The sequence below is a fragment of the Aythya ferina genome (genome assembly GCF_964211825.1).
Source record: "Aythya ferina genome assembly, contig: HAP1_SCAFFOLD_439, whole genome shotgun sequence".
Lineage (NCBI taxonomy): Eukaryota > Metazoa > Chordata > Aves > Anseriformes > Anatidae > Aythya > Aythya ferina.
In genome coordinates, this window is record NW_028181139.1 from 39,000 (window position 1) to 60,808 (window position 21,809).

Below are 21,809 nucleotides of genomic sequence, written 5' to 3' on the forward strand. Positions count from 1 at the left end.
GGGGGGGCTGGGAGCGGCCGGGGGGTCGGGGAACGACCGGGAGGGGACCGGGGTGGGGCGAGGAGCGGCCGGGGGAGCGCTGGGGGGTGGCGGCGCCTCCCAGAACCGGGAGGGGGCGTGCAGGGGGCTCCTCCCCGGCGTTTCCGGCACAGGGCAAAGCCGCGGTGGCGCCGGGAAGGAACGGGAGGAGCGGAAGGCGCCGGCGGAGCCTTCAGTGGAGCCCTCTGGGCCCCCGCGGCCAGGCGGTGAAACATCGGCACGGGAGCTGTGTGAAAGCGGCTTTATTTGGCACGGGAGCGGCGGCTGCCGCGGCCATGCAGGCGGCACGAGCAGCGCTGCCCCGCGCTCCCCTTCGGCTCCTCGGCGGCGGCGGCAGCGCCCCGGCCAGCCGCCTACTTGAGGGCCTTGTTTTTGTTGAGCATGATGAAAATCTCGCAGGCGGTTTTCAGGGCCGCCTGCACGGTCGTGCAGATGTGTCCCACCATGTCTTGGGTTTTGAGCGACTTCCGCAGGCTGGCCACCTCGTCCTCCAGCAGCTTGGCCCGCTCGCTGAAGCCCTGCTTCAGCAGCCGCTCCTGCTCCTGCAGCTTGGCCTGCATGGCCCGCTCGATCTCCTGCTGCGCCTTCAGTGCCTCCGCCTGCATCTTGGCCTCCATCATCCTCAGGCTCTCCTGGTAACTGCGCTCCTGGTCGGCCAGCAGCACCTCCAGCTGCTTGTTGCGCTCCTCCGCCGCCTTCTGCGCCTGCCCCAGCAGCTCGGCCTGCTGCTTCTGGTCTTGGGGGGGCGACAGGGACATGAGGGGACGCTGGGAGTCGGCCCCGGGGGCTGCGGGGATGCACCGGGGCCGCGGCCCTCACCTGCCAGCTGCTTCTCGACCTCGGTCAGCGCGTTGTCCGCCTTCAGCACCGCCTCGGCCTCCGCCTTGTGCCCTTCCAGGAACTTGTCCAGCATCTCCTCGGCCTGCAGGGCCCCGGGGGGGTGAGGGAACAGCCCCAAGCCCCCTCCCCGAGCCCCGCGGCGCCGTCCTCACCTTGTTGCCCTTGTTCGGGGCCTCCCGGTAGGCATCCACCAGGCGCTGCCGGTCGGCCTGGTAAGCGCGGTAGCCACCGGGCTGGGTGTAGGTGCCGTGGGCCAGGTTGGCTTTGAGGGGCTGGGCCAGCTCGGCCAGCAGCTCCTGGCAGCGCGTGCGTGACGCCTCCTCGTTCTGCTGCAGCAGTGCCCCGTACTCGGCCTGCAGCTCCTCCTGCGGGCACCGGGACGGCGTCAGCACCGCGGCGGGGCCGGGAACACCCGGCGAGGGCCCACGGGGCACTGCCACGCACCATCAGCTTCAGCTGCTGCTGCTGGTCCCGGTCCCGGAAGGCGCGGTGGTGGAAGACGGCCAGCGCCTGCTGCAGCCAGCGGTTGTGCGCCTCCGACAGCTCGTGCTGCTTGGCCGGCAGCACCACGCCCTGCATGCCCTTGCGGTACTCCACCAGCGCCTCCGCCACCGCCGCCGCGTTCTCGCTCGCCGCCACCACTGCCATCGTTCTCTCCAGGCAGGGCACGCGCCCGCTGCTGATGGTCTCCAGGTAGCTCGTCACCACCGTGCCGAACGCTGCCGGGAGCGGCGCCGAGAGGCACGGTGAGGCCCCAGCACCGCCGCCGAGCCCTCGAGCCCCCCTCCGCCACCACCCCGCTCACTGTGGCCGTTGAGCTCCGCGCCGTCCTGCAGCTGCTTGGGCCTGGAGGCGGCCAGCACGTGCTGGCAGAAGCGCTCCACCTGCGCCAGGAAGCCGGGCTGCAGCGCCGCCTCGGGCAGCTCCTCGGGCCGGCCCCGCTGCTCCGCGCCCACGGGCGGAGGGAAGACGAAGCACTTGCGCGTGGGGAAGTAGTTGCGGATGCACTGCCGCGTGGTGTTGTACGCCACCACCTGCCGCCCGTAGCCTGCACGGGGCAGCGGGGGCACCGTGAGCCCCGTTATCGCCGCCACCGCCTCCGTGCCGCCTCCCCGCCCGCCCGCTCACCCGGCTTCAGCATCAGCGCCCGCTCCAGGTACTCGTCCTCGCTGATGGGGCGCTCGTCCGCCCGCAGCTCCAGCGTGAAGTCGCGCACGGCCCAGACGAAGTCGGGGAAGAAGCGCACGAAGTCGCTGTCCTCCGCCTCCCCCGCCCGCTCCCCGGTGCCCGCCCGCGTCCGGATGAAGCCCGTCAGCTCCGACACCAGCCTGGCACCCGCTCAGGAACCCAACGGACACCCGTGGGGGCCCCAAGCCCGGCCTCTCCCCCCCCAAAATGCCCCAAATCCCACAGCTCGGCCCCAAAAGTGCCCCCCCAAGCCCCAGTTTCACCACAAATCCTGCAGCTTCCCCCTGAATCCTTGTCAACCCCCAGGTGCCGTGTCCCCCCAAATCTGACATCCCCCTAAATCCCACAGCTTCAACCCTGCACTGCCCCCTTAAACCCCAAATCCCCCAAATCTGACATCCCCCCACCCCAAAACATCCCCCTAAACCCCACGACTCCACCCCAAACCCCACAAATCCACCCTAACCCAGCTCCCCCATTAACCCTTAAGCCCCAAATCCCCTCAACCCCCCCCCGAAAAATCCCCTAGCCCCCCCCAAATCCCCCTCCCAGTGCCGGATACTCGAGGTTCTCCAGCGCCTGCTGGTCGATGGTGCCGGAGCTGTTGTACACCAGGGTGCTGGAGAGCAGCAGCGCCAGCGTGAAGATCCAGGCGTCGTTACGGCTGTCACCCTACACCCGGGGGGGGGTCGTCAGGGCCGGATCCGGTGGTCTCGGGCCCCCCCCCGACCCCACACCCACCTTGTTGGGGTCCCCCAGCCCCTCGGTGTCCAGCAGCACCAGGGTGGTGTCGGCCTGGCACGGGTGTGGCAGGCACCACATCCAGATGCCCTTGGTGTGCGCCTGCACCGTGTGGCCCAGGCGGAAGCCTGTGGGGCCAGGAGAGGGGTCGGGAGGGTGAGCGGGACCCTCCGGCCCCGTTAATCCTCCCTTAACCCCCTCCTTAACCCCGTTAATTGGTGATGCCCCCATGGTCTCACCGCTGCGCCGCTGTGCCAGCCGGTTCATGAGGAAGGACTTGCCGGTGCGGTAGGGCCCGGCGATGGCCACCACCACCACGGGCTGCCCGATGCCGCTCAGCACCTCCAGCGCCGTGGGGTCGGCCCTCAGCACCCCGTCGGGCCCGTTGCGCACCAGGCACAGCGGCTCCTCCATTCCTGCTCCCAGCGCAAGCAGAAATGAAACCGAAACGAAACCAAAACTCCGGCACCAGCGAATAAAAAGCAGCGCCCCCCCCCTCCCCTTTTCCTGTCCCCGCCTGACTCAACGGGAGGGCGGCAGCTGCTCGGCCCTTTCCCGGAATGCCTCAATTTCCAGGAAACACAAACTGAGAAGCAGGAGGGAAGAATTTATTGGGGTCACATCAAGGCCACAGCACTTTCTGGAACTTCCACAACGCCGCCTGTGCCAGGCCCGACAGGACTACTTTGGCGGCGATGCCGAGCCCGTCCAGTGCCTTTTGGCGCCACGACGGCTTCTTCATCTTCTCCTTCTCCTCCTGCAGCCTCCGGATCTGCTCCCCCAGCGCCTCAGCCTCGTGCTCGAAGCCTTCCTGCTGCAGCGCCTCCTTCTCCTGCGGCACACAGAGGGGGCTCGGCACCGCCACCGCGGCCCTCGGCACCACCAGCATCGCCGCGCCCTCACACCTACCCGCATCTTGTGCTCGATGACGCGCTCCTGCTCCTCCAGCATCACCCCCTGCTGGCGGCACAGCTGCTCCTCCAGCTGCCGCTTGTGCTCCTCCAGGCTGCGCCGCTGCTCCTCCTGCCGCGCCTCCAACGCCTTCATGGCCTCTGCCGCCGCCGCTGCCGCCGCCTCACTGGCCGCCCGCTCCTTCTCAAGCTCCGACAGCTGCTGGTCGGCCGCGCACAGCGCCCGCACCAACACCTCGCGCTCCTGCAGGAACTTCTCCAGCACCGCCGCTGCCTGGTGGGCGCAGCCATCAGGGTGCTGCTACCGGCACCGGCACCGTGCATCCAGCACCACACATCCGGCACTGGCACCACGCATCCGGCACTGGCACGGCGCTCACCTTCACCCCCAAGCCAGGCCGCCGGTGGTAATTCTCCATCAGCTCCTTCAGGTGCTCCTGGAAGCGCCGCGACCCCCCCGGCACGGCGTACTCCCCGCGGTCCAGCCGCTGCTCCACATCCCGCCACAGCTCCTGCAGCACCGCAAGGCTCCGCTCCTCCGAGGCCGCCTCGTTGCGCTGGCAGAACTCCTCCTTGGCCGCCTCCAGCTCGCTCTGCCGGGGCGACGCGTGGCTCAGCGGGCAGGGGGACACCACGTGCCACACCACACCGCACCGTGCCAGCACCCACCATCAGCTGGAGCTGGTAGCGCTGCTCCTTGTCGGCAAAGACGTGCGCCATGAAGAGGGCGAGGGCGCCGCGCTCACAGCGCTGGTGCGCGTCCCCCAGCTCCTCCTGCGAGGCCGTGGGCAGCTTCAGCTCCTGCTCCATGCGCTGCCGGTACTCGGCCACCGCCGCCGCCACCGCCGCCGTGTTCTCGGCCGTCGCCAGCGCCGTCACCGCGCTCTCCAGGCACAGCACGCCGCTGCTGCCGATGGCCTCCACGTACTTCTCCGCCAGGCTCGCCAGCACTGCCGGGAGGCAATGGTGGTGTCACCCCCCTGCGGCACCCCAGCGGGGCCACCCGGTGCCGCGCCGCCACCGCCACTCACTGCTGCCCGTCACCGCCACCCGCCCCGGCAGCGCCTTCACCGGGGCCGTGTCCCAGATGTGCCGGCAGAAGGCGTCGGCCTGCTGCAGGAATCTGGGGCGCAGCTGCCCCTCGTCGAGCTCCTCCAGGCGCGTCATCGCCTCGGGCTCGGCCGGCGGCGGCAGCACGAAGCACTTGCGGTTGGGGAAGAAGTCGCGCAGGCAGCGCCGCAGCTCGTTCTGCTCCTGCACCACGCGGCTGCTCCCTGCGGCACGGGGACACCGTCGGGATGTGGCCCTGTGCCGTCACCCCAAATCACCCCCGTGGTGCCACCGCCGCCGTACCGGGCCGCAGGCGCAGCACGTGCTCCAGGTACTCGTCCTCGTTGACGAGCCGCCCATTCACTGCCAGCTCCAGCACGAAATCCCGCACGGCCCAGACGAAGCCAGGGAAGAAGCGCACGAAGTCGGCTGCTGCCGCGTCTCCGCTGTCTCCCGCCCGCACCCGCACGCGCTCCGTCAGCGCCGTCACCACCCTGCGGGGAGCAGCAGCGGCGTCACCACAATGTCACCGTGACAGTGCCGGCACCGCCGCGCCCGCCCCGAGCCCCCGGTACCCGAGGGTCTCCAGCGCCTGCTGGTCGATGGTGCCGGAGCTGTTGTACACCAGGGTGCTGGAGAGCAGCAGCGCCAGTGTGAAGATCCAGGCGTCGTTATTGCTGTCACCCTACACCCGGGGGGGGTCGTCAGGGCCGGATCTGGTTGCCCCGCGCCCCCCCGGCCCTACACCCACCTTGTCGGGGTCCCCCAGCCCCTCGGTGTCCAGCAGCACCAGGGTGGTGTCGGCCCGGCGCGGGTGTGGCAGGCACCACATCCAGATGCCCTTGGTGTGCGCCTGCACCGCGTGGCCCAGGGGGAAGCCTGTGGGGCCGGGAGGGCGTTAATGTCGTTAACGACCTCCTCATTATCCCCATTAACCTCCTCACCAACCCCGTGGTCTCACCGGTGCGCCGCTGCGCCAGCCGGTTCATGAGGAAGGACTTGCCGGTGCGGTAGCGCCCGGCGATGGCCACCACCACCACGGGCTGCCCGATGCCGCTCAGCACCTCCAGCGCCGTGGGGTCGGCCCTCAGCACCCCGTCGGGCCCGTTGCGCACCAGGCACAGCGGCTCCTCCATTCCTGCTCCCAGCGCAAGCAGAAATTAAACTGAAATGAAACCAAAACTCCGGCACCAGCGAATAAAAAGCAGCGCCCCCCCCCTCCCCTTTTCCTGTCCCCGCCTGACTCAACGGGAGGGCGGCAGCTGCTCGGCCCTTTCCTGCACTGCCTCAATTCTCAAAGGAAACACAAACCGAGAGGCAGAAGGGAAGAATTTATTGGGGTCACACCGAGGTCACAGCATGCGCCGGATCAGCTGCAGGGCGCCTGACAACGCCACTGGTAACAGGCGTGGCAGGAAGATACTGGCAGCAATGCTGAGCCCGTACAGTGCCAGTTTCATCCTCGATGACTTCTTCATCTCCTCCTTCTCCTCCTGCAGCCTCCGGATCTGCTCCTGCAGCGCCTCGGCCTCATGCTTGAAGCCTTCCTGTAACAGCGCCTGCTGCTCCTGCGGCACACGGAGGGGGCTCAGCACCGCCAGCACAGCCCTCGGCACCGCCGGCACCGCCGCGCCCTCACACCTACCCGCATCTTGTGCTCGATGACGCGCTCCTGCTCCTCCAGCATCGCCCGCTGCTCGCGCTGCAGCTGCTCCTTCAGCTGCCGCTTGTGCTCCTCCAGGCTGCGCTGCTGCTCCTCCTGCCGCGCCTCCATCGCCCTCACGGCCTCTGCCGCCGCCGCTGCCGCCACCGCCTCGCTGGCCGCCAGCTTCTTCTCATGTTCCGACAGCAGCTGGTCGGCCGCGCACAGCGCCCGCACCAACACCTCGCGCTCCTGCAGGAACTTCTCCAGCACCGCCGCTGCCTGGTGGGCGCAGCCATCAGGGTGCTGCTACCGGCACCGGCACCGTGCATCCAGCACCGGCACCACGCATCCGGCACTGACACGGCACTCACCTTCACCCCCAAGTCAGGCCGCCGGTGGTAATTCTCCATCAGCTCCTTCAGGTGCTCCTGGAAGCGCCGCGACCCCCCCGGCACGGCGTACTCCCCGCGGTCCAGCCGCTGCTCCACGTCCCACCACAGCTCCTGCAGCACCGCAAGGCTCCGCTCCTCCGAGGCCACCTCGTTGCGCCGGCAGAACTCCTCCTTGGCCACCTCCAGCTCGCTCTGCCGGGGCGACGCGTGGCTCAGCAGGCAGGGGGACACCACATACCACACCGCACCGTGCCAGAACCCACCATCAGCTGGCCCTGGTAGCGCTGCTCCTTGTCGGCAAAGACATGCGCCATGAAGAGGGCGAGGGCGCCGCGCTCACAGCGCTGGTGCGCGTCCCCCAGCTCCTCCTGCGAGGCCGTGGGCAGCTTCAGCTCCTGCTCCATGCGCTGCCGGTACTTGGCCACCGCCGCCGCCACCGCCGCCGTGTTCTCAGCCGCTGCCAGCGCCGTCACCGCGCTCTCCAGGCACAGCACGCCGCTGCTGCCGATGGCCTCCACGTACCTCTCCACCAGGCTCGCCAGCACTGCCGGGAGGCAACGGCAGCGTCACTCCCCTGCGGCACCCCAGCGGGGCCACCCGGTGCCGCGCCGCCACCGCCACTCACTGCTGCCCGTCACCGCCACCCGCCCCGGCAGCGCCTTCACCGGGGCCGTGTCCCAGATGTGCCGGCAGAAGGCGTCGGCCTGCTGCAGGAATCTGGGGCGCAGCTGCCCCTCGTCGAGCTCCTCCAGGCGCGTCATCGCCTCGGGCTCGGCCGGCGGCGGCAGCACGAAGCACTTGCGGTTGGGGAAGAAGTCGCGCAGGCAGCGCCGCAGCTCGTTCTGCTCCTGCACCACGCGGCTGCTCCCTGCGGCACGGGGACACCGTCGGGATATGGCCCTGTGCCGTCACCCCAAATCACCCCCGTGGTGCCACCGCCGCCGTACCGAGCCGCAGGCGCAGCACGTGCTCCAGGTACTCGTCCTCGTTGATGCGCCGCCCATTCACTGCCAGCTCCAGCACGAAATCCCGCATGGTCCAGACGAAGCCGGGGAAGCAGCGCACGAAGTTGGCCGCCGCCGCGTCTCCGCTGTCCCCCACCCGCACCCGCACGCGCTCCGTCAGCGCCGTCACAACCCTGCAGGAAGCAGCAGTGCCGTCACTGCGACGTCACCGTGACAGCGCCGACACCGCCGCGCCCGCCCCGAGCCCCCGGTACCCGAGGGTCTCCAGCGCCTGCTGGTCGATGGTGCCGGTGCTGTTGTACACCAGGGTGCTGGAGAGCAGCAGCGCCAGCGTGAAGATCCAGGCGTCGTTACAGCTGTCACCCTACACCCGGGGGGGGTCGTCAGGGCCGGATCTGGTTGCCCCGCGCCCCCCCATCCCTGCACCCACCTTGTCGGGGTCCCCCAGCCCCTCGGTGTCCAGCAGCACCAGGGTGGTGTCAGCCCGGCGCGGGTGTGGCAGGCACCACATCCAGATGCCCTTGGTGTGCGCCTGCATCGTGTGGCCCAGGGGGAAGCCTGCGGGGCCGGGAGAGGGGTCGGGAGGGTGAGCGGGACCCGCCGGCCCCGTTAATCCTCCCTTAACCCCCTCCTTAACCCTGTTAATTGGTGATGCTCCCGTTGTCTCACCACTGCGTTGCTGCGCCAGCCGGTTCATGAGGAAGGACTTGCCGGTGCGGTAGCGCCCGGCGATGGCCACCACCACCACGGGCTGCCCGATGCCGCGCAGCACCTCCAGGGCCGCGGGGTCGGCCCTCAGCACCCCATCGGGCCCGTTGCGCACCAGGCACAGCGGCTCCTCCATTCCTGCTCCCAGCGCAAGCAGAAATGAAACCGAAACGAAACTAAAACTCCGGCACCAGCGAATAAAAAGCAGCGCCCCCTTCCCCCCGTCCTCCTGCCCCCAGCTGACTCAACGGGGAGTGTTCCAGGAAGCACGGCTGAAAGCAGGACAGACACCAGTATGGTCAGGTCATGCTCCATTTTATTGCCCCAATAGCCTAACTTTTATGGTGAACTTAACAGGGTTGGACAGTGTTTCACACAAGATTATTAGTCAAGAGTACTCAGACCAACAAGTACAAGAAAACAACCCCACCTGCAAGAAACCAACCCCCTTGTGATAAGCAGTCACGTAGACCTTGTCCTTGAAGCCAGAGGCTGGTAACAATATTTTTCTAAATTCCTCAGTTGGGCGATGTGGGAACACTGTCATGGGAACTTCTCAGAGTTGCCCTGGTAGCTTGCTTTGCTCTGCTGCAGCAAGCCGTGGGATCTTTGCTGTTTCAAAAAATCCCTCAAGAGGGGAGGGCGGCAGCTGCTCGGCCCTTTCCTGCACCGCCTTGATTTCCAGGAAACACAAACTGAGAGGCAGAAGGGAAAAATTTATTGGGGTCACACCGAGGTCACAGCACGCGCCGGATCAGCCGCAGGGCCCCCGACGCCGCCACCCGCGCCAGGCCCGGCAGGAAGATATCGGCGGCGATGCCGAGCACGTCAAGTGCCCGTTGGCGCCACGACGGCTTCTTCATCTCCTCCTTCTCCTCCCGCAGCCTCCGGATCTCATCCCGCAGCCCCTCGGCCTCCCGCTTGAAGCCTTCCTGCAGCAGTGCCTGCTGCTCCTGCGGCACACGGAGGGGGCTCGGCACCGCTGCCACAGCCCCAGCACCGCCGGCACCACCGCGCCCTCACACCTACCCGCATCTTGTGCTCGATGACGCGCTCCTGCTCCTCCAGCATCGCCCACTGCTGGCGCCACAGCTGCTCCTCCAGCTGCCGCTGGTGCTCCTCCAGGCTGCGCCGCTGCTCCTCCTGCCGCGCCTCCATCGCCCTCACAGCCTCTGCTGCCGCTGCTGCTGCCGCCGCCGCCACCGCCTCGCTGGCCACCCGCTCCTTCTCGTGCTCCGACAGCTGCTGGTCGGCCGCGCACAGCGCCCGCACCAACACCTCGCGCTCCTGCAGGAACTTCTCCAGCACCGCCGCTGCCTGGAGGGCGCAGCCATCAGGGTGCTGCTACCGGCACCGGCACCGTGCATCCAGCACCACGCATCCGGCACTGGCACGGCACTCACCTTCACCCCCAAGCCAGGCCGCCGGTGGTAATTCTCCATCAGCTCCCCCAGGTGCTCCTGGAAGCGGCGCGACCCCCCCGGCACGGCGTACTCCCCGCGGTCCAGCCGCTGCTCCACGTCCCGCCACAGCTCCTGCAGCACCGCAAGGCTCCGCTCCTCCGAGGCCGCCTCGTTGCGCTGGCAGAACTCCTCCTTGGCCGCCTCCAGCTCGCTCTGCCGGGGCGACGCGTGGCTCAGCGGGCAGGGGGACGCCACGTGCCACACCACACCGCACCGTGCCAGCACCCACCATCAGCTGGAGCTGGTAGCGCTGCTCCTTGTCGGCAAAGACGCGCGCCATGAAGAGGGCGAGGGCGCCGCGCTCACAGCGCTGGTGCGCCTCCCCCAGCTCCTCCTGCGAGGCCGTGGGCAGCTTCAGCTCCTGCTCCATGCGCTGCCGGTACTCGGCCACCGCCGCCGCCACCGCCACCGTGTTCTCAGCCGCTGCCAGCGCCGTCACCGCGCTCTCCAGGCACAGCACGCCGCTGCTGCCGATGGCCTCCACGTACTTCTCCGCCAGGCTCGCCAGCACTGCCGGGAGGCAATGGTGGTGTCACCCCCCTGCGGCACCCCAGCGGGGCCACCCGGTGCCGCGCCGCCACCGCCACTCACTGCTGCCCGTCACCGCCACCCGCCCCGGCAGCGCCTTCACCGGGGCCGTGTCCCAGATGTGCCGGCAGAAGGCGTCGGCCTGCTGCAGGAATCTGGGGCGCAGCTGCCCCTCGTCGAGCTCCTCCAGGCGCGTCATCGCCTCGGGCTCGGCCGGCGGCGGCAGCACGAAGCACTTGCGGTTGGGGAAGAAGTCGCGCAGGCAGCGCCGCAGCTCGTTCTGCTCCTGCACCACGCGGCTGCTCCCTGCGGCACGGGGACACCGTCGGGATGTGGCCCTGTGCCGTCACCCCAAATCACCCCCGTGGTGCCACCGCCACCACCATACCAGGCTGCAGGCGCAGCACGTGCTCCAGGTACTCGTCCTCGTTGACGCGCTGCCCGTCCACCGACAGCTCCAGCACGAAATCCCGCACGGCCCAGACGAAGCCGGGGAAGAAGCGCACGAAGTCGGCCGCCGCCGCGTCCCCGCTGTCTCCCGCCCGCACCTGCACGCGCTCCGTCAGCGCCGTCACCACCCTGCGGGGAGCAGCAGCGGCGTCACCACAATGTCACCGTGACAGCGCCGACACCGCCGCGCCCGCCCCGAGCCCCCGGTACCCGAGGGTCTCCAGCGCCTGCTGGTCGATGGTGCCGGAGCTGTTGTACACCAGGGTGCTGGAGAGCAGCAGCGCCAGCGTGAAGATCCAGGCGTCGTTACGGCTGTCACCCTACACCCAGGGGGGGGTCGTCAGGGCCGGATCCGGTGGTCTCGGGCCCCCCCCCCGACCCCACACCCACCTTGTTGGGGTCCCCCAGCCCCTCGGTGTCCAGCAGCACCAGGGTGGTGTCGGCCCGGCGCGGGTGTGGCAGGCACCACATCCAGATGCCCTTGGTGTGCGCCTGCACCGTGTGGCCCAGGGGGAAGCCTGCGGGGCCGGGAGGGCGTTAATGTCGTTAACGACCTCCTCATTATCCCCATTAACCTCCTCACCAACCCCGTGGTCTCACCGCTGTGCTGCTGCGCCAGCCCGTTCATGAGGAAGGACTTGCCAGTGCGGTAGCGCCCGGCGATGGCCACCACCACCACGGGCTGCCCGATGCCGCGCAGCTCCTCCAGCACCTCGGGATTGAGGCTCAGCACCCCGTCGGGCCCGTTCTGCACCAGGCATTGGGGGGCCCCCATCGCCCCCCCCTTGGGCCGCGGCACCGCCTCCGCTGTGTCCCCGCGCCTTGCGGTGACGTCCCGTTGTGCAGCGGTGCCACCACAGCAGGTTTCAACCGTATCCTCTTCCTTGATGGCGCCACTGTGACGCCCGTTGATGTCCCGTTGAATGTCACTGTCACCACCACACCTTGCATTGGTGGCGTCCTCTTTGGTCCTGGTGTCACCGTGCCCGGTGTTGGCATCCCGTTGAGCGGCGCCATTGCTCAGGTTGACATCCCGTTGGGCGGCGGTGCCACCACACCAGATTTCAACCTCGTCCTCTTCCTTGCTGGCGTCACCGTGACACGCGTTGACATCCCGTTGAGCGTCACCGTCACCACCACACCTTGCATTGGTGGCGTCCTCTTTGGTCCTGGTGTCCCCGAGCCACGCGTTGACATCTTCATCTGTCATGGCGTCCCCGAGCCACGCGTTGATGTCCCACTTGGACGCGGCGTCACTCTGCCACGCGTCACCGAGCTCCTCCCATGTGCCGGCGTCACCGCTGCCGTCCCCTTTTCCCTTGACCTCATCCCCGCACCACAGCTTGGCGACATCCTCGGCCTCATCCTGCCGCGGGCACAGCGCGGTGCTGGGCCGGGGGCCGCTCCCCACCCCCCCGCGTCCCCCCCAGGTCCCCCCACCCGGTACCTGCCGCGCCGCCTCCTCCGCCTCCCGGCACAGCCGCGCCACCCGCAGCGGCTCGGCCCCGCACAGCGCCTCCGCCGCCCGCTCCGCCAGCGCCGCCAGGTCTGGGGAGGGAGGGAAGGAGGGGACCCAAAACACTCAGGGGGGGCGCCCCGCAGCGCGCCCCCTCCCCAGACACCCCCCTACTCACAGGCGCCGCCGACGGGCTCCCCGCTCAGCCCCGTTTTGGGGGCGCAGCCGAGGAGGTGGGCGCAGAGCTGCGGCAACCCGCCGGCACCGCCGGCCTCCAGGCGGAACAGCTTGTGCTCGGGGAACAGCGCCAGGACGCGGCGTGCCACCGGTGCCTCCCGGCCTGCGGGGATGGCCACGGTCAGCGCGGCGTCACCGGCATCCCCGCGGGGACACCGGGGCGGGCGCCCACCTGGGGGGGGTCCCAGCGCCGCCCGCAGCTCGTGGCCTTCGGCCTCCAGCACGGCCTCGTCCTCGGGCGCCGCGGCGGCACCGTGCAGGCTCCAGACGAAGGGCGGCAGCACGGTGCACAGCAGCGAGCCTTCGTCCTCCTCATCCTCCTCCTCCTCCTCGGCTTCCAGCAGCCTCAGGCGGCGCGGCAGTGCCCGGACGTAGCCACGAGGAGTGAAGGAAAAAGGAAACGGGGCGAAAAGAGGCAGAAAAGGGCAAAAGGGAGGTGAGGGGGCAAGGATACGTCAGGCGCTCCAGCTCCTCCTGCGGCTCGGCCGCGGCCCCGCTGCTGTAGACGAAGACGCTGGCGAGCAGCAGCTGCAGCACCAGCAGCTGCAGGAACCAGGGGTCCTGGGGGGATCCGGGGGGTCAGCAGGGGGCTCAGCGACCCCCCCCCAACCCCCCCAGCCTTCCTCCAGCACCTCCTCATCCTCATCCTCGTCCCCCGGCACGGGGAAGCCGGCGGCGTCCAGCAGCACCAGCGCGTGGCCCGGCTGCGTCGGGTGCCAGCAGCAGCGCAGCCACAGCCCGGGGCTGCTGGGGAACGCTGGGGGGGGGCGAGAAAAAAGGGGAAGGGGTCAGAAAAATTGGGGAGGGGTCAGAAAAATTTGGGGGAGGTCAGAAAAATTTTGAGGGAGTCGGAAATATTTTTTGAGGGGGGGATTTGGGGTCGTTACCGCCGCCCGGCCCCGCCAGCTGGTCCAGCAGGAAGGATTTCCCGCTGCCCCTCGGCCCGAAGGCGGCCACGACGTGGACGGGGCCCGGAGCCCCCCGCAGGGCGTCCAGGGCCTGTAGGAACAGCCGCGGGCCCCCCCGCGCCCCCCCCGGCGCCGCCAGCTGCAGCGGGACCCGCGGCGGAGCGGCCATGGCGCTGCCGGTGCCGCTCCCGGAGCCGCTTCCCCGTCCCGGCGCCGCTTCTCCAGCCCCGGTTTCGGTTTCGGTTTCGTTTCCCCGCCCGCGCGGTGCACGCCGGGAGCGAGCTCCGCCCCCCTCCGCTCCCCTCCTGGTGGCTCCGCCCCCCTGCAGGTGGCTCCGCCCCCCTCCCGAGCCCGCCCGAGCCCTAAAAGGGCGGGAGCGAGGCTCGCCGCTTCCTATTGGCCGCGGCTCGCGCCCAGGATGAAAGGCGGCCCGCGATTGGCTCCGCGGGAAGGCAGCGGGTGGAAGGCGCGCTGTGATTGGCTGGAAGGCTGGCCGGCCGTAGAGCGGCGGCTTCGCCTTCGCGGTTTGTCACGGCCGAGTGTTCACGGGCAGTTTGGGGAGAAATCGGGGATTTTGGGGTTCGGGAGCGGCGCCGGGCCCGCAGGAAGGTTCCAGAAGCCTCCAAGGCCTGGTGCAGGGCTCCAGGGGGCCGTGTGCAGAGCTCGAGGGGTCCCTTTGAGGAGCCCCTGGGGGCCGTGTGCAAAGCCGCTGGGGGCCGTGTGCAGAGCACTGGGGGTCCCTCTTGGGGGCCGTGTGAAGTGTGTCCCCCCCCCCCCCCCCCCCCCCAGCCCCTCGCACCTCGGCGGGCCGTGTGCAAAGCCGCGCCGCGATTGGCGGCTCCGCCGAGGCGCCGCGCTCCCATTGGCCGAGCCGCCTGCTGGGCGGGGCCTGGCGGGGGTCCTGCCGCTCCCTGAGGCGCAGCGGCCATTTTGTTGCCCGCAGCCACTACGGGAGCCGGCGGGGAGCAGAGTGCGGCCTGAGGCGGCCCCGTGTGACTCCACAAGGTCCCCGCGGTGCCCCCGGTGTCCCCTCGGTGCCCCCCCGGTCCCCGTTTCCCCCCTCCACGTCCCCGTGTCCCCCCTCCCGCTCCCCTTGTACCCCCCCCGCCCCCCTTTAACCCCCCTACAACCCCCAGCGGCCCCTTTAAGGAAGGCGTGGCCTTCCCCGGCCTTATCCCCGCCCCCCTCTCCTCGCAGCCAATAGGCGCCCAGCCCCTCCCTCTCCCCTCGGCCCCCCCCCTGCGGGTGACAGAGGCGCGGAGGGCGTCGGGTCTCAAAATATTTACCGTTATTAAAAGAACTCGGTCACGTGTACAGCGCCCGGCCCCGCCCCCCCGTCGCCATGGAGACCGGAGGGGGGGGAGGGAGGGGCGGGGCCCGGAATGGTCGGAGCTCAGCGCGCGCCGCCCCCTCCCCCCGCGGGCGGGGAGGGCGGGGCTTCGACGGGGGCGGGGTCAGCGGCGGGGGCGGGCTCGGGGGGCGGGGCGTCGGGCGGCTCCGGGGGCGGGGCCTGCTCGGGGGGCGTGGCCGCCTGCATGATCTTCTGGCGCACCTCGCGGATCTTGAGCTGCAGGCACACCTTGGTGGGGAAGATGTCGGCAAAACGCGCCTGGAAGGCGGCCGTGGCCTGGGCTGCGGGGACAGGGCGGGCGTCAGGGGGTCACCGGGGGGCGTGGGGGGCAGCCGGGGGTGTGGGGGCACTAGGGGTTAATGGGGGACAGTGGGGGACATGGGGGGGCATCAGGGGTGTTGGGGCACAAGGGGGTTAAGGGGGGATATTGGGGACCCTGGGGGGCACCAGGGGGTGTTGGGGGCACAGGGGGGTTATGGGGGGACACTGGGGGACATAAGAGTTTAGGGGGGGGCATCAGGGGGTGGGGGGGTCATGGGGACACTGGGAGGCACCAGGGGGTGTTGGGGCACAAGGGGGTTATGGGGGGACACTGGGGGTTTATGGGGGGGCAGCAGGGGGTGTGGGGGCACAGGGCATTAGGGGGGGACAGTGGGGGGTGTGGGGGACATTGGGGAGCACCAGGGGGTGTGGGGACACCAAGGGTTATGGGGGGGGCATCAGGGGACATGGGGGATGTGGGGACACAGGGGGGATCCCAGGGGGCCCTGGGGAGCATCAGGGGACACCAGGTGGTGTGGGGACATGGGGGACAAGGGGGGTTAGGGTGGGATGTGGGGACATTGGGGGGGTTGTGAGGGGACATCAGGGGACACAGGGACATTGAGGTGGCTACGCAGGGCCTTGTGGGGACAGAGGGGACACGGGGACAGGGCAGTGACAACGCAACCCCCAGGGACCCAACCTCCCTGCCCTGGGGGAGCTGTGTGGGGACATCGGGGACGGGCTGGGGACCCCAGGACTGGGCTGGGGACCCACTGGGGACACTGGGGACTGACCCGAGGGGAAGAAGCCGTGCTCCTGGAAGAGCTGCATGACGAGGGCGCGGCGCTGGTCCAGCGTGCGGCGCAGCGAGGAGTAGGGCACCTTCTCGTACTCCAGCTCCCCCAGCACGTCCTCCGCCTCCGAGCCTGCGGGCACGGCGTCACCCCGAGGTGCCGGGGGACACCCCGAGGTGCCGGGGGGGGGCACCCAAAGGTGCCGGGGAGCTGCGGGGGGGGCTCACCGGGCCGGTCGAAGGTGAAGATGTCGCCCTCGCACTTGGCGCTTTTGGGGGTGTTGGGCTCCGAGCTGCAGCTCGAGCGGCGCCGCAGCTTGCGCTTGGGCGACGTGGGGTCCTCGGTGGACGAGTCCAGGTCTGGGGGGGGGATAAAACCCCAATCAGCGCCCCCCTGACTCCTAATTAACCCCCCCGACTCCTAATTAACCCCCCCGGCTTGTAATTAGCCCCACCGGCCCGTCATTAGCCCCCCACCCGTGGAGTTCTTGCGCTTCTTGCGGTAGCTGCCCAGGATGGCGCGGGGCGAGGTGGCCAGGGCCTGCAGCGTGGGCGAGGGCAGCACCTCCTCGGGCCGGAACTCAGGCAGCTCCGCGAAGCGCTCCTCAAAATCCACCTCTGACAGCACCCTGCGGGGGGGGCAGGGTTAAACGGACCCCCCCCCCCAAAAAGGGGGGCACCGCGGGAACCCCACGGGGACCCTCGTAAAGGGGGAGAGCCCCGGGAACCACGGGAACCCCCCTCGTAAAGGGGGAGACCCCCGGGAGCCTCCCCCCGGACACCCCATGGGGAGGAGCAGCCCCCGAGTCTGGTTGGAACACCCCTGGGACCCCCCCCCAAAAAAGAGAGCCCCCCCCAGACCCGCAAAAAAGGAGGAAACCCCCAAAAAAGGAGTAGACCCCCCCCCCCAAACAGGACCTCCCGGGGACACCCCCCCAGGGGAAGACCCCCCCCAGCCCCCCCCCAAAGGGAGAACCTCGCCCCCCCGGGACCCCTCCCCAAAATAAGGAACCCCCCCAAAAGAAAAGACGCCCCCCCCCCCCAAAGGGAGAATCCCCACAAGAACCCCATAAAAGGGAGACCCCCCCCAAAAGGGAGACCACCCCCAAGAAAATGACCCCCCCCCACCCCCAAAAAAGGCCCCCCCACAAAAGCAAAGACCCCCCCGGAACCTCCCTTAATGGAAACCCCCTCACCAAAAAAAAAGCCCCACCCACCAAAAAAAGAGCCCCTCCCCCCAAAATAGACCCCCCCCCAAAAAAACCAGACCCCCCCCCCCAAAATAAAGCCCCCCCCACTCACTTGTCGACCGAGTCGAAGGTTTTTTTCAGGGGGGGGGGCCGCACCTTCGCCTTCTTGCCGGCCCCCCCCTCCTTGCGCTCCGGCCCCTCGCTGGCACCGGGGGGGGGAGCCGGGGGGGCGCCCCCCCGGGGGGGTCCCTCCGGGGGGGGGGCGGCGGCGGCAGAGCCGGGGCTGGGGGCGGCCGAGGAGGAGGAGGAGGAGGCGGAGGAAGGCCCGGCGGGGGGGGCGGGGGGGTCCAGGCGGCTCTCGGGGGCCGGCACCCGCCAGTCGGTGGCCTGGGGGGGGAGGTGGATTAATTTGGGGGGGGGGCAGCACCCCAAAATGGGGGGGCACCCCAAAAATGGGGGCAGAACCCCCAAAAAGGGGAGTGGAAACCCCAAAAAGGGGGGGGGAAGCACCCCCAAAATGGGGGGGTGGACCCCAAGGGGGGGGTGTTTTATCGGGGGGGGGTCACGGGGGGGTCACTCACCGTCTCCGCTTTGCCCCCCGCCGAGGGGGGGCTGTGGGGGCCGTGGGGGGGCCGCTCGTCCCCGGGGTCCCGCTGGCTCCAGGCCTCGGCGCCAGGGGGCGAGGGGGGGCCCCCCCCGGGGGGCGAGGGGGGGCCGCGGGGGGGGTCCCAGCACTCGGCGGCGGCGTTGGGGGGGGGCGGCGGCGGCGGCGGGGGCGGGGGGGAGGAGGCAGCGGCGGCCGGGGGGGGCGGGGGGGCCGTGTCCGGGGGGGGGGCGCGGGGGGGCTCCGGGGGGGGCCGTGGGGGCGGGGGGGCCTCGTAGCAGCCCAGGGGGATGCTGGCGATCGCCGCCTTCACCTTCTGGGGGGGCTTCGGGGGGGGCCGCGGGGGCCGCGCCGGCGCCGGGGGGAAGCTCAGGGGGGCTGCGGGGAGGGGGAGGGGCGATGGGAGGGGCCGCCGGGTGGCCACGCCCCCGCCGGGTTTGCATATGCGCAAAGAGCCCCTCCCCCCCCCCCCCGCAGTGCGGCCAGATGGTTCCTGCTCTTGGCCCCGCCCACAATATGGCCACGCCCACAACGTGGCTCCTCCCACATCTCAGCCACACCCAAGTGACCACACCCTCATAAGCCCCGCCCCCCTTTTCCAAAGCTCCTCCCACTCTGCTTGACCCCACCCCTTCCACCTCCCCTAAACTTTGTGCCCCTCCTTGGCCCCGCCCCCTTTTTGTAGCCCCGCCCAGAGCTTCCAATGACCACACCCCTCCCAAAAGCCCCGCCCCTTTCCCTGAAGCCCCTCCCACTCGACTCCACCCCTTCCACCTTCCTTAAGCTTTGTACCCATCCTTGGCCCCACCCCCTTCCTGTAGCCCCACCCCTTGCCCCCCCACTCCCTCCAACAACCACACCCCTCCCCAAAGCCCCGCCCCTTTCCCTGAAGCCCCTCCCACATCCACTTGACCCCACCCCTTCCCCCTCTTTCACCCCACTCATTGGCCCCTCCCCCTCCCTTTAGCCCCGCCCCTTTACCCCCACAGCCCCAACCCCTGCCACACCTCCCCTTAGCCCCTCCCCCTTTAACCCGCCCTCTCCCTTAACCCCGCCCCCTCCTTTAGCCCCGCCCCTACCTGCTGCCCCCTGGGCCGTTCCCGCGCCCCCCTTGGGCAGGATGGGCGGGGCCGGGGGGGCGGAGCCAGCCACGCTGTAGACCAATCCGGGCGCGGGGGCGGAGCCAGGAGGAGGGGCGGAGCCAGGGGGGCCGGGGTAGATGGCGGCGAGCACCGGGCCCCCCGAGGCGGGGGGGGGCAGCTGGGGGGGGGCCAGCAGCGAGCTCTGCCCTGGGGGGGGGGGAGACAAATCAGTGGGCGGAGCCAACACCGAGTGGGCGTGGCCAACCAAGTGGGCGTGGCCTGACCCCTCCCAGTGCCCCCCACCACGCCATGCCCCCCCCCCGCGCCGTGCCCCCCCCCTTCCCACCGTGCCCCCCCCCCTTACCGGGCAGCAGGGGCTGCACGATGGAGGTGAAGCCGAGCGCCACGGGGGGGGCTGCACGGCGGGGGGGGGCGCGGCCGAGCCGGGGGGGGGCAGCGGGGGGGCCACGTAGGCGATGCGGGTGGGGCCCGAGGGCAGCAGCACCTTGGGGGGGGGGGCGGGCGGAGGGGGAGGCGCCCCCCCCCCTCCCCCTGCCCCCCCCGGGCTGGGTGGGGGGGCACGACGGGCACCGGGCTGAGCTGGATGATCTGGGGGGGGGGGGTGGTAATTAATAACGGGAGGTAATTAACAACGTGGGGGGGGGATTAAATAAAGGGGGGGGCACTGACCTTGCTGGGGGGCTGCGTCGCGAAGGGGGGGGCGCGGGGGGGCCCGGGGGGGGCCACGGGGACCAGCACCTTGCCGGGGAGCAGGGGGGGGGGCGGGCGCCTGCCCCGGGGCTGCTGCCTGGGCTGTGGGGGGGGGGGGATTTTTTTGGGGGGGGGGGGTCAGTGCAGCTTCACTGACCCCCCCCTAATTAATTCCGCCCCCCCCCCCACCGATCCTTACCTTTGGGGGCCGCCAGCACCTTGCCGTTGCCGGGGGGGGGCAGCGTAAAATGGAGCCCGGCGGCCGCGGGGGGGCGGCGGGCGGCAGCAGCGGGGGGGGGGGCGGCGGCGGAGGGGGGGCGGTGGTGGTGGGCGGGGGGGGGGGCAGCAGCCGGCGGCCCCCCCCCCTTGGCGATGGGGAGGGGGTGGGGCAGGGTGGGCAGGATGTACTGCACCTGCGTGATCGGCCCCCCCTTGGCGGGGGGGGGCGCGCCGGGGGGGGCCGGCAGCAGCCCGGGGGGGGGCGGCTGCAGGATGCCGAGGGGGAGGGGCCCGTTGGGACCCCCCCCCGCCGCCGCCGCCGCCGCGCCCCCCCGCCCGGGGCGGGGGTGGGGGGGGGCTGGGCGATGAACTGCACCGCGCCGGGGGGGGCCAAGGCGGCCCCGGGGGGGAGCACGGCCAAGGGGGGGCCCGGCCCCCCCCCCGCCGCCGCCGCCGCCCCCCCCCGCCGCCGCCCCCCCCCCCCCGTAGCCGCCCACCACCAGGTTGGCCACCACGCCGCCCCCCCCCCCTCCTCCTGCGCCCCCCCCCGCGGCCGCGGCCCCCCCCCCGCTTTTCACCTCGGGGGGGGGCGTGCGCAGGGGGGCGATGGGCAGGGGGGCGATGGGCACGCAGCGGGGGGGGGGCCCCGCTCCCACCACCCCCCCCCCGCCTCCGGGCCCCCCCTCCCCTCCTGCTCCGCTGCCCCCCCCCGGCCCCCCCCCGGCGCTGTCGGCCCGTTTGCGGCGGGGGGGGGCGGCCGCCTCGAAGCGTTTTTGGGGGGGGGGGGCAACGGCGGAGGAAGAGGAGGATGAGGAGGAGGTGGGGGGGGGGGCCCGAGGCGGGGGGGGCCCCCCCTTGTAGGAAGGGGGGGCGGGGCTGAAAGCGGTGGGGGGGGGCGGCCTCGGGGGGGGGCGGCGGGGGGGGCTCCAGCTCCGGGGGGGGCGCCCGGGGTGGGGGGGGGGCGGGCGCCGCAGGGAAAAGCTTCCGGGGGAAAGCCTGCGGGGGGGGGGGGGAACAGAAAAAGGGGGGGGGAAAAAATAAAAAAAAAAGGGGGTGAAAAATTAAAAGGGGGGTCAGGGGGGGTCGGAGAGGGGGGGGCAGCCCCCCGTGACCCCCCCGTGCCCCCCCCCGGCCCCCCCACCTTGCTGTCGTCCCCCGAGGAGCCGTCGCTGTCGCTGTCGCTCACCCGCTCCTTGCACTTCAGGTCGATGTCGGGGGGGGGAAACCGTCATCGGCTGGGGGGGGGGGGACCAAAAAATTAACGGGGGGGTCCCCGAGGGGTCGGTTTATTTGGGGGGGGGGCGGTGATGACCTCACCGATGACGTCATCGTCGCCCTCCTCCTCGCAGATCACCATCCGCTCCTCGTCGCTCGTCATCTCCTCGCTGGGGGGGGCGGGGGGGCGCCGGGGGGGGGCGGCGAGCGGCGGGGGGGGGGGCCGAGGGGCCGGGCCCCCCCCGTAGGGCCCCCCCTTGGCGTAGGGGGGGGGCTGCCCCGAGCACATCTAATTGGGGGGGGGGGGGGGGAAAACAAAAAAAAGCCAAAAAAAAATCAGAGCCAGGGGGGAAAATTGGGGCTGGGGGGGGGCAAATAATTCAGGGCCCCCCCCCCAAAATTAACTGCCCCCCCCCCGTACCTGGGTGAGCTCCTGCAGGGCCTGGCTGTCGCGCTCCCCCCCTCCATGCCGTGCACCCCGCTGTGCGAGAAGGCGCGGGGCCGGGGGGGGCGCCCCCCCCCCCCCAGCCGCCTGCAGCCGCTCCCCGGGGCCCCCCCCGGCAACGGGCCGCCCCCCCCACCCGGTTTGGCGTCGGGGGGGGCGGGGGGGTCGGCGGTGCCTGGAAAATGGAAAGGGGGGGGGAGAGGTTAAGGGGGGGAGGGGAGGTTTGGGGGGGGGTGCGGGGTGAGGGGGGGGGGTCACAGATTGGGGGGGGGGGCACAAGGCAAGGGGGGGGCACAGGGCAAAGGGGGGGGCGTGAGTTAATTGGGGGGGTCTGGGGGGGGCAGGATTTAGGGGGGGGTCGGATTGGGGGGGGGTACAAATTAAGGGGGGGGGGACACAGGGCAAAGGGGGGGG

At 70.9% G+C, this 21,809-nt stretch overlaps 4 protein-coding genes across 4 annotated transcripts; all 4 read right to left on the bottom strand.

Moving 5' to 3' along the window:
* Positions 1–266: 266 nt before the first annotated feature.
* LOC311429208 (uncharacterized protein) lies at positions 267–14,144 on the bottom strand. Its single transcript, XM_084540320.1, has 23 exons — positions 13,501–14,144; positions 13,246–13,370; positions 13,068–13,174; positions 12,555–12,988; positions 12,368–12,468; positions 11,521–12,286; positions 11,311–11,438; positions 11,131–11,240; positions 10,859–11,049; positions 10,534–10,776; positions 10,172–10,452; positions 9,883–10,095; positions 9,509–9,796; positions 9,221–9,432; positions 3,048–3,325; positions 2,809–2,936; positions 2,630–2,739; positions 2,008–2,207; positions 1,685–1,927; positions 1,324–1,598; positions 1,032–1,244; positions 859–961; positions 267–775 (listed from the first exon to the last, which is right to left on the bottom strand). Exons 1-23 carry the CDS (start codon positions 13,688–13,690, stop codon positions 393–395), a joined length of 5,322 nt encoding a protein of 1,773 aa, XP_084396446.1. The 5' UTR covers positions 13,691–14,144; the 3' UTR covers positions 267–392.
* Positions 3,396–6,042, bottom strand: LOC311429216 (guanylate-binding protein 3-like). The gene is made up of 9 exons (XM_084540330.1): positions 5,731–6,042; positions 5,521–5,648; positions 5,345–5,454; positions 5,073–5,263; positions 4,751–4,993; positions 4,389–4,669; positions 4,100–4,312; positions 3,718–3,993; positions 3,396–3,640 (listed from the first exon to the last, which is right to left on the bottom strand). The coding sequence occupies exons 1-9, from the start codon at positions 5,903–5,905 to the stop codon at positions 3,431–3,433; spliced, it is 1,827 nt and encodes a 608-aa protein (XP_084396456.1). The 5' UTR covers positions 5,906–6,042; the 3' UTR covers positions 3,396–3,430.
* LOC311429215 (guanylate-binding protein 2-like) lies at positions 6,082–9,211 on the bottom strand. The gene is made up of 9 exons (XM_084540329.1): positions 8,441–9,211; positions 8,202–8,329; positions 8,026–8,135; positions 7,754–7,944; positions 7,432–7,674; positions 7,070–7,350; positions 6,786–6,998; positions 6,415–6,693; positions 6,082–6,337 (listed from the first exon to the last, which is right to left on the bottom strand). Exons 1-9 carry the CDS (start codon positions 8,613–8,615, stop codon positions 6,122–6,124), a joined length of 1,836 nt encoding a protein of 611 aa, XP_084396455.1. The 5' UTR covers positions 8,616–9,211; the 3' UTR covers positions 6,082–6,121.
* A 643-nt stretch (positions 14,145–14,787) lies between the features above and the next one.
* On the bottom strand, positions 14,788–21,570 carry CIC (capicua transcriptional repressor; the record flags this gene model as incomplete). Its single annotated transcript, XM_084540321.1, is given in 16 exon segments — positions 14,788–15,153; positions 15,931–16,062; positions 16,158–16,289; positions 16,407–16,558; positions 17,232–17,506; positions 17,701–18,101; positions 18,803–19,012; positions 19,170–19,414; positions 19,496–19,618; positions 19,716–19,822; positions 19,825–20,731; positions 20,869–20,956; positions 20,959–20,970; positions 21,053–21,239; positions 21,372–21,410; positions 21,413–21,570. Coding segments are annotated over 16 exon segments (3,407 nt in total), but the record flags the coding sequence as incomplete, so codon positions are not given.
* Positions 21,571–21,809: the final 239 nt, after the last annotated feature.

What these genes read in the sequence shown, in the direction of transcription:
- LOC311429215 (XM_084540329.1), bottom strand. Translation starts at nt 8,615, where the DNA reads ATGGAGGAGCCGCTGTGCCTGGTGCGCAACGGGCCCGATGGGGTGCTG. An exon ending in GGCCTGACTTGGGGGTGAAG is followed by an intron (nt 6,694 to 6,785) that starts GTGAGTGCCGTG and finishes TGCGCCCACCAG; the next exon opens with GCAGCGGCGGTGCTGGAGAA. An exon ending in TCATCGAGCACAAGATGCGG is followed by an intron (nt 6,338 to 6,414) that starts GTAGGTGTGAGG and finishes CGTGTGCCGCAG; the next exon opens with GAGCAGCAGGCGCTGTTACA.
- LOC311429208 (XM_084540320.1), bottom strand. Translation starts at nt 13,690, where the DNA reads ATGGCCGCTCCGCCGCGGGTCCCGCTGCAGCTGGCGGCGCCGGGGGGG. An exon ending in CGGAGGAGGCGGCGCGGCAG is followed by an intron (nt 12,287 to 12,367) that starts GTACCGGGTGGG and finishes TGCCCGCGGCAG; the next exon opens with GATGAGGCCGAGGATGTCGC. An exon ending in CGTGCTGCGCCTGCAGCCTG is followed by an intron (nt 10,777 to 10,858) that starts GTATGGTGGTGG and finishes CCCGTGCCGCAG; the next exon opens with GGAGCAGCCGCGTGGTGCAG.
- LOC311429216 (XM_084540330.1), bottom strand. Translation starts at nt 5,905, where the DNA reads ATGGAGGAGCCGCTGTGCCTGGTGCGCAACGGGCCCGACGGGGTGCTG. An exon ending in CGTGCTGCGCCTGCGGCCCG is followed by an intron (nt 4,994 to 5,072) that starts GTACGGCGGCGG and finishes CCCGTGCCGCAG; the next exon opens with GGAGCAGCCGCGTGGTGCAG. An exon ending in TCATCGAGCACAAGATGCGG is followed by an intron (nt 3,641 to 3,717) that starts GTAGGTGTGAGG and finishes TGTGTGCCGCAG; the next exon opens with GAGAAGGAGGCGCTGCAGCA.